The 17,095-nt window shown below is 39.4% G+C and overlaps 2 protein-coding genes across 2 annotated transcripts in view; one reads left to right on the top strand and one right to left on the bottom strand.

Annotated features, from left to right (window-relative positions):
• The window catches only part of LOC117479099 (deoxyribonuclease-1-like), a 72,992-nt gene extending 69,468 nt beyond the window's left edge, over positions 1–3,524 (bottom strand). Inside the window, exons 1-2 of the mRNA XM_034126112.1 lie at positions 3,426–3,524; positions 3,078–3,142 (exon numbers count right to left, since the gene is read on the bottom strand). The gene's annotated coding sequence lies outside the window, so the exon portion shown is untranslated. The remainder of the gene's footprint in view (positions 1–3,077; positions 3,143–3,425) is intronic.
• Positions 1,137–15,192, top strand: nat15 (N-acetyltransferase 15 (GCN5-related, putative)). Its single transcript, XM_034126110.1, is given in 8 exon segments — positions 1,137–1,352; positions 3,438–3,555; positions 5,932–5,999; positions 6,002–6,060; positions 7,463–7,559; positions 7,788–8,022; positions 10,435–10,598; positions 14,159–15,192. Coding segments are annotated over 7 exon segments (1,134 nt in total). The 5' UTR covers positions 1,137–1,352; positions 3,438–3,445; the 3' UTR covers positions 14,560–15,192.
• The last annotated feature ends 1,903 nt before the right edge of the window (positions 15,193–17,095 follow it).

Genomic DNA, 17,095 nt, shown 5'->3' with positions numbered 1-17,095 from the left:
ATCAGTGTTAAATCATACTTTAGATTCCACCTTGAGTAAATCCACAAGCTGACCCTGCAGTATACAAAGTCATTCAAAACTAGCTGCACCTTTACCAGCTGTGAGAACACTTCGATGATCAAGTCATTAATAAAACATATCATATATATTATTCTGAAAATGGGACCAATCTGCACAGATCACTGACTTTTAACTGTCGCTACTTTAAACTATATTTTGATGAGAATACTTTTGTACTTTTAACTTGGAGGACATTTTAAATGCAGGACTTTTACTGAAACAGAGTATTCTACACTCTGGGTACTTCTACTTTTACTCAAGTAACAAGATCTGAGTACTTCTACTTTACGTACAATATCTGAGTACTTCTACTTTTACTCAAGTACAAGATCTGAGTACTTCTACTTTACTCAAATACAAGGATCTGAGTACTTCTACTTTTACTCATGTATAAGATCTGAGTACTTCTACTTTTAACTCAAGTACAATATCTAAGTACTTCTACTTTTACTCAAGTACAAGATCTGAATACTAGTAGATGTTGAAACTTAAAGTTTATTTTAAAGGGGACCTATCATGCAAAATGCACTTTGTACGTCTTTTATACATGAATATGTGTCCCCGGTGTTCCAGGGAACTCACCAAGTGTCAGAAAACACAACCCTCTCTATTTTCCTCCATACCCCAAATCTCTAAAAGAAAGGGGCTGCAACGATCTGATAAAAACTGATCCAGATTTGAACACTGTCCTGACCAATCAGGAGGAGACAGCCACGGCCATTGCCGTTCGAGAAAGCGCTGGAGACGCTGTAGTACATATGCCAGCCTGTAGGTGGTGCTGTTTCTCACAGAATCAGCCCTTGCAAAAAACAGGGGTAAAAAAAAGGTGCAAATTGAGCGAAATGAGGCATGGCTAAATGCATGATCTGTTTGGTATTTTGAAAAAAAAAAAAAAAAAAGTATAAATATGCCTTATAGGTATGGTCCTAACACTATACTATTATAATTAGCATGATAGGTCCACTTTAATTGTATGGTGGATTAGTGTTTTATATTATAGCCTGTTCTCTATTCTTCCCAGTAGGTGGCGACAAAAAGCACGTGTTATCCCCAGAGAGAAAAACGCCTTACGCACTACGTCAGCACGCAGCAGCCACTACCCGGAAGTAACCACCCAGCTGTTATCTTGAAGCTAGTTTTTATGCAGCACATGTAGCATCGGCAGATCTAATGAAACAAGCGGGGAATAAAGCGGTGTTTTATCATGCTGGTTCCGGAGTAGAAGACTGAGTCGACAGAGGCTTCGGAGATTTCATTCTCCTTCACTTTCCTCCGGTCCGAGAGCTGAAACAGAGGTACGTGTTAGCTTAGCATCAGGAGATAACGGTGGGCTAACGAGCTGTTGTTGTTGTAAATATCAGATATAATACTTCACTGTCAGTTATAATGTGGGACTGTGAGGGAGTAGGGTTTCATAAGAGTCGAGTCGCCAGGTTGCTAAATAGATACTTTATAATCCCAAATATGACAGCAGTGTGTTTCAAGTATTTACAAATCCACTATCATTCGGTATCTAAATACCATATAGAAAAATACGGATAAAAGGTGAATACATTACAGTCATCCCTAATCGAGTCTGTTATTACCAAGTAGGTTTTACTCATACGAGATCTTGCTTTGCTATAAATGGGGCACACAAAAGACACTGGAAGAAGAACACATTAACAATAGTACTTTAGTATAAAAGCAATTTTAGCCAGTTTTATTGGGGGGTTTTCGAACTAACTAAAACGTGTTATTCGATGTCATAGAGTTTTAACTGTTGGAAATATAAAAATAAAAGCATTTAGGGTCGATACGGAAAGCTAGATCTCTCAAAGATACCTCTTACTATTCTTTTTTATTATTGCTTGCCTTTTTACCCTGCTATCACCTGTTGCTGTAATAATGTTAGTTTATTACTAATAAGGAATTCAGATTAATAGAAAGCTATAAAACAATATATATATATCCTTTTTTGTACTTTTATTGTCATTCATAGTACAGGTACTAGAAACGAACCGGTTTCTCAGCGATTTGACCCGAGCCTAGTATTAGGAGTAGTGGGCTGTCATTATGTAACGGTGCCGTGCTCAGGGACACCTCGGTAGCACTTGGTCTTGCCGGGACTTGAACTGGTGACCTTCCAGTTGCCAGCCAAGTGCCCATATATAAGACAATATTTACACAAAATATAATAATGTGAGATACAAGTACAGAATGCAAGGTTGGCCTGGTTGCTGATTAGCATGTTGTTTTATATATTTGATAGAACATCTGACTGTGTTGTTGATTTAGTAAAAGGTGTAACAGTGGATAAATACAAGCAGACATTTGTGAGTTCATAATAAATGGAACACCAATATCAATGACTCTTTGTGTCTTTTTGTTAGATATTGTTATTATGTGCATTATAACAGAAGAGGATTAGGGCCATACAAGGGATGTGAGCAAAAGTTTTAAAAAAATAATTTGAATTCTGACTTTTATCTCAGAATTCTGATCCTTTAAAAAAAAGAAAACTCAGAAATTCAAACTTTAAATCTTTTTTTTGTATGTGTACTTATTTGTGGTGCTGGGCGGTGAAACCGTTTTTTATTTAAGACCGAATACCGTGACCTTTATACCGTATAATATTAACTTTTCATAAACCGCTTGAGTGGTGCGACAGTGAAATGAAGTCCCCAGGCCTTTCCTGACCGGACAACCATCCCATATTTATTCTCCGTAAAAAACAAAGCTGTCTCTCTCTCAAACCAAAATGCAGATTTTCCCCGTAAAATGTTAAAGTGAGTACTTCTACTTTTACTCAAGTAGAAGATCTGAGTACTTCTACTTTTACTCAAGTACAAGATCTGAGTACTTCTACTTTTACTCAAGTAGAAGATCTGAGTACTTCTACTTTTACTCAAGTACAAGATCTGAGTACTTCTACTTTTACTCAAGTACAAGATCTGAGTACTTCTACTTTTACTCAAGTACAAGATCTTAGTACTTATCTACCACCTCTGAATATTTGTAAATCAAAAGGTACTCACGTTGAAGTGTCTTGAGTGTGATATCAGCTCAGCTCACAGATCCTCCAATGCGTTGTCGTAAAGGTCTGGATTTGGAAGAGAGAAAGAGAGAGAGTAAAAATCCTGAACTCAATGTGGAGAAATTAAAACGTAAATGTTAAAGTGATGCCAGAAAACATATTTCTGTTCCTCAAAAACGGTATAATGACTCCAGAAATCTGAGTATCAAACAGAGCGTCAGACGGCAGAGACAGCTTTGTTTTACAGAGAATAATTATGCGATGGTTGTCCGGTCAGAAAGGTTAACCCTAACCCTATCCCATTGTGTTCAGCCTGATGTCTTAACGGTGTGTTTCCTGTCTGCCTCACCTGTGTTCCTGCAGGTGTGAATGAGTGACGCTGTGCCGCCCTCAGCTCTCAGTGAAGTCCAGCTACGCTTCCTCTGCCACGATGACATAGAGAATGTCAAGCTGCTCTGTGGGGACTGGTTCCCGATCGAGTAAGGATTTATACCCTCCGGTCGCCTGGAAGGGCTGGAGTTTGAAGCGTTTAATCAGATCTCCCTCCAATGTTTGTTAATGCAAACGAACACGAGCTCCTCCTACGAGACGACACGTTACTATTTTTGAAGGCACTAAGATACTTCATTTTCATATGTTCACCTGGTCATTTTAAACGTTCTGTAATTTACCCATCGTTCATCAAAGATATGACTCTCATGGTTAGAATGTACTACTATTATATTTTAACCAATACCTTGTCATTTGTTTAATAACTGCTACCCTTACCTCTAGAAGTAGGAATCTTTTTCCATTTATTCTCAAGTTCTAGGGTCAGTGGGTTCTTGCCAAAAACATTTATCTTATAGCTGTTTCCCAGAAACCACACGAAACATTACCAAAATATATAACCATGGTTTGCTGCATTCTCTCCAGCATTCTGAAGTGACATTTTGTTTATACTGACTTTGAAATTGGGGTTTTATTTTTTTAATGAACACGTCTCTCGTCTCTCCGTCCTGGAGAGGGGGATCCTCCTCTGCCGCTCTCTGAGGTTTCTAACATGTTTTAATAGTGGGTTTTTCTTTGGGAGTCTGAGGCTGTCCACGCTGTAAATTAAATGTAATAGATCCACAACAGAGTGCTCTCATTGTGCAGGTGAAACACTTTTTAGCTACGGCTTTATTGGCAGTATTCATACAAAAAGTACAATTTTTAAAAACAATAATCTAAAGCACAACACATTTTACTGCTGTCGGCAAATTAGGATTTTGAGTAATTACGTATTTTGCCATACTTATTTAGTCAAAGTCAACTTTATGGTCAATCTTTCAGTTTGTGTGTACAGACAGACAGAGAGGCCGGGCAAGTTTATTTATATAGCACCTTTCAACACAAGGCAATTCCAAGTGCTTTACAAAAATGAAAGACATTAAGAAAATGGTATTTTAAAAACAGTCAAAAAAAGCAATAAAAAACATTAAAAGAAAAAGTACATGAATAAAAAGTTACAGTGTCGTTTAGAGTGAATAGTTCAATTAAAGCAGCGGCAAAGAAAGTCTTCATCCTGGATTTAAAAGTAGTCAGTCTCAGCGGACCTGCAGGTTTCTGGGAGTTTGTTCCAGATATTTGGAAATATCCCTCACGTTCCTCTACCCCTAGTCTTCCCGTGAAATGAGAATAAATAATAACTGAACTTCTCCATGCTTAGAGATCAAAATTCCGTTTCCCACAATCCCTCATACAGGGCCACATATAGAAAACCATACGAAGGGCTGGGCCGCTCACTAGAGGTGAGGTTTATCGCCTCATAAGTTAAGTTATAAGTCAGCTAAATCAATCAAATGTAGGTAAATCATTCTTGATAATAGCATATGCTTTAAGAAAAGAAACAGCCTCCATCACAGCTCTCCGAGGGTTTCATTTATTGTGTTAGCAGCTCATCCCTTAAAACAAGCCTCAGATTGCTGATCATTAGAGGAAATATGAAGGGTGTATTTCAAGGTTGTTATGATAATAAGTTGTTGGGCTTTTTTTATCACTTACATTTGTTAGAACATATTTTCAACTTAAATTGACTTAATTTATTGTAATTGGCTTATTTAACACATGAACACTACTGAGTAATATGTTTACAGATGTATTTAAGAAGTACAATACAAGACAAGATCAGGTTTCATTTGTGGGCCGTATTCCATTATACTTTTAGATTTAGCTGAGTGCCGATTCAAAATGGGCCGTAGTTTGGACACCCCCTGCTAAGATAACTAAGATTTGTTGTCAACTTTAATTTACTGAATTTATTTGAAAATTAGGCATATTAACACTGACATAACAACCAATGAATAGTGTGTCATATATTTTTACATATATACATTTAAAGGTGGGGTAGGTAATTTTGGAGAAACCAGCTCGAGTGCGCTAGAATTTGAAAATACGCAACCGGAGAAAATCTGCCACTTCCTTACAGAGCCCCTCCTCCAACACACACGAACGCGCACATGACCAATGAGGGCACGAGATAAGTTTGTGCACAGATGGAAGGCTGACAGGCAGGTAGGCCATCCAGTTATTTTAGCTGGGCCGGCTCAGATGAATGGTCGTGCTTTTTACAGTACTACAGCTTCCACAGATGAAATGTTTTTATGGATTTTTTGTCAAAGCACTTAAGATATTCATTGCTATCGGGATGTTAAGAGCATTCCATGAACTATAACAAAAAGTGTATCTCGAGCCGGTTTCTCAAACTTACCTACCCCACCTTTAAGAAGTCAAGACAAGCAGAAAGTGTGGCCATACTTCATTATCTTTTAGAATTTGCGGCGGGCCGTAGTTTGGACTCCCCTGCTCTAATGCTTCTGTCTGTCGGCCCTCAGGTACCCAGACTCATGGTACCAGGACATCACCTCCAACAAGAAGTTCTTCTCTCTCGCGGCCACCTTCAGAGGGGCATCGTGGGAATGATAGTGGCCGAGATCAAAGGCCGGACCAAAGTGCACAAAGAGGTACATCGCTGTTTTTCATTTAGATAAGATAGGACTTTATTTATCCAGAATAGTTTGTGCCAGAGTTACAGAAAATACAATAAACTCAGCAGCATGATAATCAAACTGTACACTAACTGAGCAGTACAAAGAGCAATTAGATATCTACAGGAACACAGACGCCCACATCATTAATGTAAATATTAACTGTATTTAGTAGTGCAAAAATTAATTATTAATAATAATAATAATAATATTGCACATGTTTTATAGCAGAGTGTTTGTAATGATGGTAATGATATTTATATTGCACATAGTGTTGGTGTGGAATTTAAAGCTGAGTAAGTAATTCCCATTTGTTGCCTTGAGTTTAACTGTTAATTTGACCATAAATGTGGAAAAAAGACAATTAAATCTACTGGAATGAAGCTTGTTTTTAATGTGTAACAGATTTAGGAGTGAACAACCAAACCAGGCAGAAAAAAAACCCAGTTAAGGGTCTGAGTGTGCAGCCGTTATGAAATAAAGTGGAACAGAATCTGTTTTTAGTGAGATAATTAGCTGAGCTACATACGCCTGACTGAGTGTCCTTAGCAGGATGACAGAGTATGGAAGAGGATGAAGAGACAGGACGACTTGATCTCTTTTAAGGAAGTGTGTGTCCTGTCTTCTGATCGTATGTTCTCTCTGTAACTCTCTGATATTCCTAACACAGCTGGAAAAGGACTAAAGCAATGAGATGCTAGAAGTACAGTTATAAATAATAAAAATTAATCTTCATGATTAATGGTTTCTCACTTGAGGCCATTGTTCTCCTGGCGCCTGACGTTTGAGACGATTTCCATACGAAGGAGAATTTGCTTTTCTAAGGCTGCTCTCCAGATAAAGTTTCAAAGTTCAACGTGTGTGTGTGGTGTGTGTGTGGTGTGTGTGTGGTGTGTGTGTTTGTGTTGTGTTGTGTGTGTGTGTGTGTGTGTGTGTGGTGTTTGTGTGTGTGTGTGTGTTGTGTGTGTGTGTGTGTGGTGGTGTGTGTGTTTTTTGTGTGTGTGTGTGTGTGTGTGTGTGTGTGTGTGTGTGTGTGTGTGTGTGTGTGTTTGTGTGTGTGTGTGTGTGTGTTGTTTGTGTGTGTGTGGGTGTGTGTTGTGTGTTTGTGTGTGTGTGTGTGTGTGTTTTTGTGTGTGTGTGTTTGTTTCTCTTTTCAATTTACACAAGGCATCTATTGCACGTCTGTCCGTCCTGGGAGAGGGATCCCTCCTCTGTTGCTCTCCCTGAGGGTTTTCCCCTCTAAACTGTGGGGTTTTTCCTTGTCCGATGTGAGGGTCCAAGGAGAGAGGGGGGTTTCTGTACAAACTGTGAAGTCCACTGAGACAATTGTAACATTTGTGATATTGGGCTATATAAATACATTGAGTGTGTGTGTTAGGATGGAGATATCCTGGCCTCCAGCTTCCCGGTGGAAACACAGGTCGCCTACATCCTCAGCCTGGGAGTGGTCAAAGACTTCAGGAAACATGGCATAGGTACCACACACACACACACACACACACACAGTCTGTGGTATACGAGGACACACCATTGACTCACACACAATCATTTGACACAAACCCCTACACTAAACGGCGCCACTGGAATAGTGGAAATAAGAGCTCACGACATTACCAACATGTGACCCTGGAAATGTAGATTACCCCAAGTGAAGCTCAGGGTTGTTTTTGAATGCTGGCTGTGCTCCTCTGTGATTGGTCCAGGCTCCCTGCTGCTGGACAGCTTGAAGGAGCACATCTCCACCACAGCGCAGGACCACTGTAAGGCCATCTATCTGCACGTGCTCACCACCAACACCACGGCCATCCACTTCTACGAGAACCGGGACTTCCGGCAGCACCACTACCTGCCGTACTAGTACTCCATCAGAGGCGTGCTCAAAGACGGCTTCACGTACGTGCTCTACATCAACGGGGGGCACCCGCCCTGGACCATATTATATCCTTTTGTAGAAGCATTAGCAGTCACAGGACGGGTGGTTTTATAAAAAAATGTAGGGACGGTGCCATTAATCAACTTTTCTGTAAATGTGCCAAGATGCTATTTTTCATCTGGACAGATTTAGCAAGTCACCTTTAAGACACATTTCACTTTAAAGGTCACCTATTAGGAAAAATCCTCTTCTTCATGTCTTTTCTTCATCAACATGTGTCCCCTCTTCTTCATGTCTCTTCTACATCAACTTGTCCCCACTTGATGATGTCATAACGATGTTTTGTCTTGTGTAACCATCAGCCAATCAGCAACCAAGGTTCTTGGTCTTTTTAAAGAGACCCTATTCTGCTTTTCCTGTAGTGTGTTCTATAGGTTTCTGTGCATGTAAATGGTCTTCAAACCCCTGTGTTCCCTCCATCTGTTAAACACAAACTGCCGGATGCTAACCTGCATATGTTAGGCAATTTGCACAATTACCATAAATGGTGTTAATTAGCATTATAGCCTATATGTTTGCAATTGTAAAAAAAATAGCTTAGCCGATTTGGACGATATCTGAGTGGCTCTGGGGGTTATTGAAGATGCTCTATCCAAAAATGGCCTCTCTGTGGGCCATTACATTTGGGTTTGGAAGATTTAGGGGGATCATTTGGATTGGACAGATGGCCTATTTATTTGAAAAAGGATTGTCCACAGTAGAGGTAATCGTGTTCATCTTGTTCTCTCTATGTCCAATGGTCTGCTCAGCCCACAGAGAGTACAGATATTGCACATGTTCTGGTTGAAACTGCCATTGATGTGTCAGAAATGGATTCAGCATCCTCCAAAACATCTCCAAAAAGTCCCAAATCCCTGTGTTCCCTCCAGAGAGATCTGTCAAACACAGATCTATGTATCTTAAAGCGATCACGTAGACGTATGAAGCAGTCAAACCGATCATCGAGGTTGTGTTTCAACCTTAAATATACAAATCTCCTCTGGCTGGACGAGAACTCTCTTGATAACTGGACTTAAACTCACATTGTTCATTTTACATTACTCAATCTAATATTGAATATTCCATTCCTCACATACTTAACATATATAATAATACCCTGCTTTATATTTTGTTACAGTACATTTGTAATTTCAACTTTTTTTAATGACATTTTTTTTCAATTTGAGATTTTTACATTTTGGAATTATTATTTCTAGTCTTTTAAGTTTTAATGTACCATGCCAATTGTGGTGGAAATGTACCGAGACAAACCAGTACATAATCATAAAATGGTGAGGAAACCTTTCTGTTATTCTGAAATGAAGATTCTTGGAATAAGACGGTCTTTTAGGGAGTTTATTCTTGCGAGAAGGTAAATCATCACTGAGGTTCAAGCTGCGAAGTACAAAAGTCAGAAGGTCTTCAGAGGGTCTTATATTCACATTCATTCACTCCAAGAATAGAAGAAGGGTCTGAGACAACAGAAAAGATAAACATACATATATACTCTTTAAAGGGGACCTATCATGCAAAATGCACTTTTGTACGTCTTTTATACATGAATATGTGTCCCCGGTGTTCCAGGGAACTCACCAAGTGTCAGAAAACACACAACCCTCTCTATTTTCCTCCATACCCAAATCTCTAAAAAAGGGGCTGCAACGGATCTGATAAAAACTGATCCAGATTTGAAGATACTGTGACGTCAGTGACGAGGAGCTCCGCCTATATGGGCAACTCTCCACCTATCAGGGGAATGAGAGGTTGCCGTAGCATGGTAACAGCATGGTAACAGCATGGTAACAGCATGGTAACAGCATGGTAACAGCATGGTAACAGCATGGTAACAGCATGGTAACAGCATGGTAACATGGCGCTCGTGCCTCGACCCCTCCTTTGCAGGGGGCATGGTCAGCTGCAGCTCATGCAAAGACAGGGTGGAGGAGAGCAAAATAGAGCGAAATGAGGCTAGCTAAAATGCATGATCTGTTTGGTATTTTGAAAAAGAAAACGTATAAATATACCTTTATATAGGTATGGCCCTACAATATATCATTCAAATATAGCATGATAGGTCTCCTTTAAAACACATCTGCTAGCAAATGGAGAAACATCATGTCTACACTCCACAAGAGGACAAGACCATTAACCTTACAACAATAAATAACTCCATCACCACTTACGACTCATTTACCTGTTGTGAGAAATAACTTGTAAAAAACGAACAGATGGTGAACTTTAAATGCTCCCTTAGTATGATACCATTTTCCATTACACGTCTTGTTTTGCTGCGGCAACACAAAAAGTACTTCTTATCTTCTCTATTGAGATGATTAGATTTTGGAATGATTATTTCTACTCTTTTATGTACAATGCCTTGTGTTTTTATGCTGCTGTAACGCTGAAAGTCCTTGTCATCCTCCTTAACCTCTGTCCACGGACTACATCCAGCACCTGGGCTCGGCGCTGGCCGGCCTGAGCCCCTGCTCCATCCCTCAGAGGCTCTTCAGGCACGCCCAGGCTCTGCTGCGCTCGCTGCTGCCCTGGTCCAACATCGCCTCCAAGACCGGCATCCAGTACTCCAAACCATGTGACCAGCAAGGTGGGGGACGCGCTTTCATATCAGTTTAATATTTATTATTCCATCTCTCACATACTTATATATAATAACTTGCTTTATATCTTGTTATTGTTAAATTGTATGTACTTCTTATCTTATCTCTTATTTTATATAGGGGGGAGGGTATTGTGGCCCTAGCTGCACTCACACTAAATCAGAATCAGGTTTATCACCAGGTAGGTTGACACGTACGAGGAATTTGACTTGGTGTCGTGGTGCAGACATCAAAGTAAACAAGAATTAAAAACACAGATAGAAAACTATTTTAAAAAATCAACAAATTCTATAATTTTAGCCTTTTATCCTTGACCGGCATCCAGTACTCCAGAACCGTGAGACCAGCAAGGTGGGGGACGCGCTTTCATACAGGGGGGAGGGTATTGTGGCCTAGGTAGGGCTGCACTCAACTGAAGATCTTTCTAGTCTGCGATTCGGGCGATTAGTCGACTAATCGTTGCACGTTTAGAATCAGAATCAAGTTTATTGCCAGGTACGTTTACACATACAAGATATATTTACACGTTTATGATATTCAAATTCAAAGGTTTTGTTGTCATGTGCACATAAGCTACAGTGTAGAAATGTCCATGAAATTCTTCTGACCTGATACATAAAAGTAAAACTAAAATTAAAAACACAGATAGAAAACTATTTTTAATATGAGTATAATTTGGGGGTAAAATGTGGGGTGCAGGGGTGGATCTAGCTGCCCCCCCCCCACTGTAGAGCCTTGCCCCTCTAACTTCTGTGTCCCTAAAACTGTACTTGTAGAAACAAACCTACACTTTGTCCACGAGCTTCTCAAGCAACGAAACAAGCAGTTCATTCATTAAAAGTGAATCATTTTAAATAACATCTTAGGCCCGTTCAAATCGTAGCTACGGCCCTGCATTGAACTGCAGAGCGGCTCACAGAGAGAGGAGAGCTGTCTCAGAGCATTTCCCCTCCACTAGTTTTGTTTTTACTAAGGACGAGAGCTTGAAACTAAATATTAATAACGCGCTGCCGTTTGAATCGATAGCGTTTAACAGACGGGCGCTGTTTGGGGCGTTACGTTACAAAATACTACGCAGACAGCGCTAGCTGGGAGATCGATCACTTTGCTGAACTATGCGGTACTATTAAATCCATGTAAATTACACATCACAGCCATGAGGCCAGATCAATGAAACCAGGATACATCCTTTACCGTCAAACTGGATCTAAACACAGCTGCCTGTGTGCGTTTGATCAATACTTTTGATGTTATATTTATGATATCTACTTATCAGCTACATGGCCCTAACGGTGAAGTTACACAAGCATCTGGACCAGAGCTTTTCACAAGTACTCTTGCTGGCCAGAGGAGCTGGAGTAGTCACAAGAACACAAAGACATCTCTGAGAAGTGATCAGGACGAACAGAAAGAGGGAGAGGAAAGAGAGATGAAGAGACCAGGAGGGTCAGAGCAGGAGGAAGAGGAGGAGATGAAAGACCAGGAGGGTCAGAGCAGGAGGAAGAGGAGGAGATGAAGAGACCAGGAGGGTCAGAGCAGGAGGAAGAGGAGGAGATGAAGAGACCAGGAGGGTCAGAGCAGGAGGAAGAGGAGGAGATGAAAGACCAGGAGGGTCAGAGCAGGAGGAAGAGGAGGAGATGAAGACCAGGAGGTCAGAGCAGGAGGAAGGGAGGATGAAGATACCAGGAGGGTCAGAGCAGGAGGAAGAGGAGGAGATGAAGACATTAGTGAAGAAGAAGACATGTATGTGAGGAATACAGATGAAGTGTCAGAAAGAGGGCCAGGGCAGGGGTCAGGAGGCAGAGGAGACTCCAGCTGGACCACATGGTATGTTCTTCTTCTCCTCACATCTTCCATCACAGCAGCTCAATCTAGAAGCTCTTAGACACATATTGAAATGTGTTGCTGCACAGCTCACCTTTAGCTCTCTGAAGAGATGGGTGATGTATCTGTGTACTTCATTATAACTAAGTACCTTTACTGTACTCACAGTAAACAGAGTTCTAGGTATCATGAGTACTTCCTGCTGTTTTACTATATGTTAGTTTGTTGTCTGAACACCTTGTTTCTCTTGTGCATTAAGAACACTTGTGTTAGGCCATGATTTAACAATAAATAGGTTTTATACAGTATCAAATACCACATACTGTCCGCCCTCCCCATGCCACCCTGGCACCCCATGTAATATGAGTATAATTTGGGGGTAATATGAGTATAATTTGGGGGTAATATGAGTATAATTTGGGGGTAATATGAGTATAATTTGGGGGTAATATGAGTGTAATTTGGGGGTGGTAATGAGTTAAATTTGGGGGTAAGAGTTAATATTGGGGTATATGAGTATAATGTTGGGTAATATTAATCTATAAGGTGTAATTTGGGATAATATTAGTATATGTGGGGGGTAATATGTTATATCGGGGGGTAATAGGAGTGTATATGAGTATAATGTGGGGGTAATATTTAAATTGTATATTGGGGGTTATGAGTATAATGTGAGTATAATATTGGGGTAATATGAGTTAATGTGGGTGTAATATGAGTATAATTTGGGGTAATATGATAATATGAGTATAATTTGGGGGTTAGAGTCTATTTGGGCTAATGTGAGTATAATTGGGGGTAATATGATATATGTGAGTATAATATTGGGTTTAGTATAATTTGGGGGTAATATGAGTATAATTTGGGGTAATATGAGTATAATGTGAGTATAATATTGGGGTAATATGAGTAATTTGGGGGTAATATGAGTATAATGTGAGTATAATATTGGGGTATATGAGTATAATTTGGGGGTAATGTGAGTATAATGTGAGTATAATATTGGGGTAATATGAGTATAATGTTGGGTAATATTATTATGAGTGTAATTTGGGGATAATATAGTATAATGTGGGGGGTAATAGAGTATAATCGGGGGGTAATATGAGTATAATCGGGGGGTAATATGAGTATAATGTGGGGGTAATATTAATATAATGTGAGTATAATTTGGGGGTAATATTAATATAATGTGAGTATAATATTGGGGTAATATGAGTATAATGTGAGTATAATGTGGGTGTAATATGAGTATAATTTGGGGGTAATATGAGTATAATATGAGTATAATTTGGGGGTAATATGAGTATAATTTGGGGCTAATGTGAGTATATTTGGGGGTAATATGAGTATATGTGGAGTATAATATTGGGGTAATATGAGTATAATTTGGGGGTAATATGAGTATAATTTGGGGGTAATATGAGTATATGTGAGTATAATATTGGGGTAATGTGAGTTATTTGGGGTAATATGAGTATAATGTGAGTATAATATTGGGGTAATGAGTGTATGTGAGATAATGGGGGGTAATATGAGTATAATGTGGTATGATATGAGTATAATGTGGGGGTTTAGGGTTATTACAATATGTATACCCTAAGTGGGCAATGTATCTTTAAAAGTTTAAAAAGCATTGAAATCATCTTCTGAAATATGTACATGTCGCCCAGTAAAGGGTTTATTGATGTCTAAATCTCTCTTCTGTGTTTGTGTTTCCCAGGAGTGCACCTCATCAGTCTTCCCCTGAACACGCCGAGATGTACAAGCACACTCACATCCTCCATGATACTAGCTTATTATTCCAGATCCAGATTGAAAACACGTTTGGGTGATTTGACACTGACAGACGGTGGGATCGGGAACTCTTTGAAATACTCTAATATCCCGTATGTACTCTTCTATCCTAAACTAAGTTACTGTGTGTACCCAGGTCGTAGATACACACACACACACACACTGGGAGAGACTCATCCTGTCCACCACTGTCACAGAGACTATGTATACTGTTTGTATATTATATATACTAATATATATATATATAAAGTCTGTCTATTCTATGCTGTCGGTAGTTCAAACATCCTGTCTCCTTTAGTCCTGAGTCAATTCCACTTTGTAAAATAGAGACTCGAACACAGCGTGTGGACCTAGCTATGCTAACATGCTAGTAGGGAACATCTTAGTAGAAATTGGATTCTTCTCGTTTTAAAAAAACAACCCGTTATGGTCTGATCAGCTGTGGAAGTCTTACGGGAAAAACACGATCAACACTCAAAGTCCTTCACATGCTTTCCAAATGTTCCCCATGTGTAAATCAAACCAGAATGTGCTAGAGGGGGGGTGGTCTTCATTTTAAGAGGTTTTAAAACTGTCTGTCGGTGCTGCTAATGTAAAAGAAATGTCCATTTTTTGTTTGTCCGGATTTTAAATTTAAGGCAGAGATTCGATTTCACCTGGGCCCTTAGAAGAGATTAGAAAGCTCTCACAGACACACACACACACCTTGCGTGCCAGCGTGCGTGCAAGGTGTGTGTGTGTGTGTGTGTGTGTGGGATACAAACAGGTACGATTCCCCAACATGTGGACTTTGTAGTTTCTTAATTGTTCGCTTTGCTTGTGCACCCTATGAGGCGAATGCATTTTATACAGGCTGAGCACTGAAGAGGTCACCGTGTGCATCAATTGATTGTTAGAGTTCTCCCTAGGCTGGGACTCAAAAGTAAATTCAGAGACTTGTGTATGCAATAAACGTGTTTATCTGATGATTGAAAGGTGTCCGACCCGGCTGTCTGATTATTTACATCATTATAACCTTTTGATTGTGATTGTCTTCCGGGTTCTTGTTTTCATTCACGATGTGACAGGGGACTTTCCCGACATATGATATTGCACTTTCCTTAATTAATTGGACTTTTGAAATGGTCGAGACGGTCAAAAGCAAGGTAGCAGATTCTAGAAGTACAGGTTCCTTTTACAATTGCTCTGTATTATAGAAAAATAGAGTATAAATCAAATGTTTTCAGTCAAATAAATGCAATGTAATGGAAAGTAAATAAAGCATAAATGAGAGGCAGGGAAGAGAGATAGGGAAGTACTCTATACTTCAAAACAACAACTTTGGTTACTTGGCACTTAGAGGATTCATATTATCAGCTAAAGCAGAATATAAATGGATTTCCTTTATCAAACCGCTATATTAATTCAGCTGCAGAATTGGAGCTGATTGTTTTACCAGCATCATATAACACATTTGCCTCCTAAATGCAGTGTGTTAGAAGTATAAAACAGATATCAGGGCCGTTTCTTCCTATAGGCGGACTGTGCAGATGCTTGGGTGCCCGCGGCCACTAGGGGGCGACCAAGCTGAACGTTCAGGTTCAGCCTCAATATATTTGGGGAGAATTCAAATGAGCCGTCTTTATTTGTAGACAGCCGAGCCCCTCCTGTGTTCTTAAGAATCAAATGTAGGATTTAAAGACAACTAAACTGCAATGATAGCAAAGCTGTGGCTTGTGTTTTGGGGGGTAATAACGCCCAAAGCATCGTTGGGCTGTCAGCCAATGAGTGACGTCTGAGGAAGATGAACAATGTAAATTAAACATTGAGAAAATGCTGCATCTCTTGCATTTATTGACGTCGAGGAGCCTCATTGTTTACCTTTTTGATATAATTTTTTTCAAGTTTCAATTGCTTGGTTTTCGTGAACGGCTGCGACCGACAACATGTGGTTTTGCTGCTCATTAAAGCACCACTTTTCACCTTCGATGCACCGCCTCCGACTCCTATCTCTCAGCACTACAAGCTTTAAGTAAAGGAACTGTCCAGCTTCATGTGACCGCAGGATTAGAAATGGAAACCAGTTAGAATAGAAATGCAGTTCTGTCTCTCTCTGCTGAAAGGGAACCGTCAATATATTGTAGTACAATGTGCATATTTGTCTTTAACTTGTGTTTATTTAAAAGTTTGCATTTTATTTCATTTAATTATATTCACACATTATTCTATTTTATTTTAACATTTATTGCAATTATTTTAATCATTTTACTTTAACTTCTAACTTTAATATAATATTTGTATTTTGTATTTAATAATTTTATTGCAGTTATTTTTTTTATATAATTGTTATATTATTATTTTGTATTTATATGATTATATTATTTCTTTAACTTGTGTTTGTATAAAAGTTTGTATTTATTCATTAATAATTTCAGGTTATAGATTTACATAAAACATTTATTCTATTTTATTTTAACATTTTATTGCAATTACTTTTTTTTCATTCATTTTTACTTTAAGGTGGGGGGTAATTTTGGAGAACCAGCTCCGCTAGAATTTGAAAATACACAACCGGAAGAAATCTGCCACTTCCTTACAGAGCCCCTCCTCCAACACACACGACGCGCACATGACCATGAGGGCACGAGATAAGTTTGTGCACAGATGGAAGGCTGACAGGCAGGTAGGCCATCCAGTTATTTTAGCCGGGCCGGCTCAGATGATTGGTCGTGCTTTTCAGTACTACAGCTTCCACAGATGACATCTTTTTATGGATTTTTTTGTCAAAGCACTTAAGATTCATTGCTATCGGGATGTTAAGAGCATTCCATGGAATATAACAAAAGTGTATCTCGAGCCGGTTTTTCAAACTTACCTACCCTAC

This window comes from Trematomus bernacchii, unplaced genomic scaffold (assembly GCF_902827165.1).
Source record: "Trematomus bernacchii unplaced genomic scaffold, fTreBer1.1, whole genome shotgun sequence".
Classification (NCBI taxonomy): Eukaryota; Metazoa; Chordata; class Actinopteri; order Perciformes; family Nototheniidae; genus Trematomus; species Trematomus bernacchii.
The sequence above is the reverse complement of the archived record's forward strand: the minus strand, read 5'-3'. Positions and strand labels throughout refer to the sequence as shown.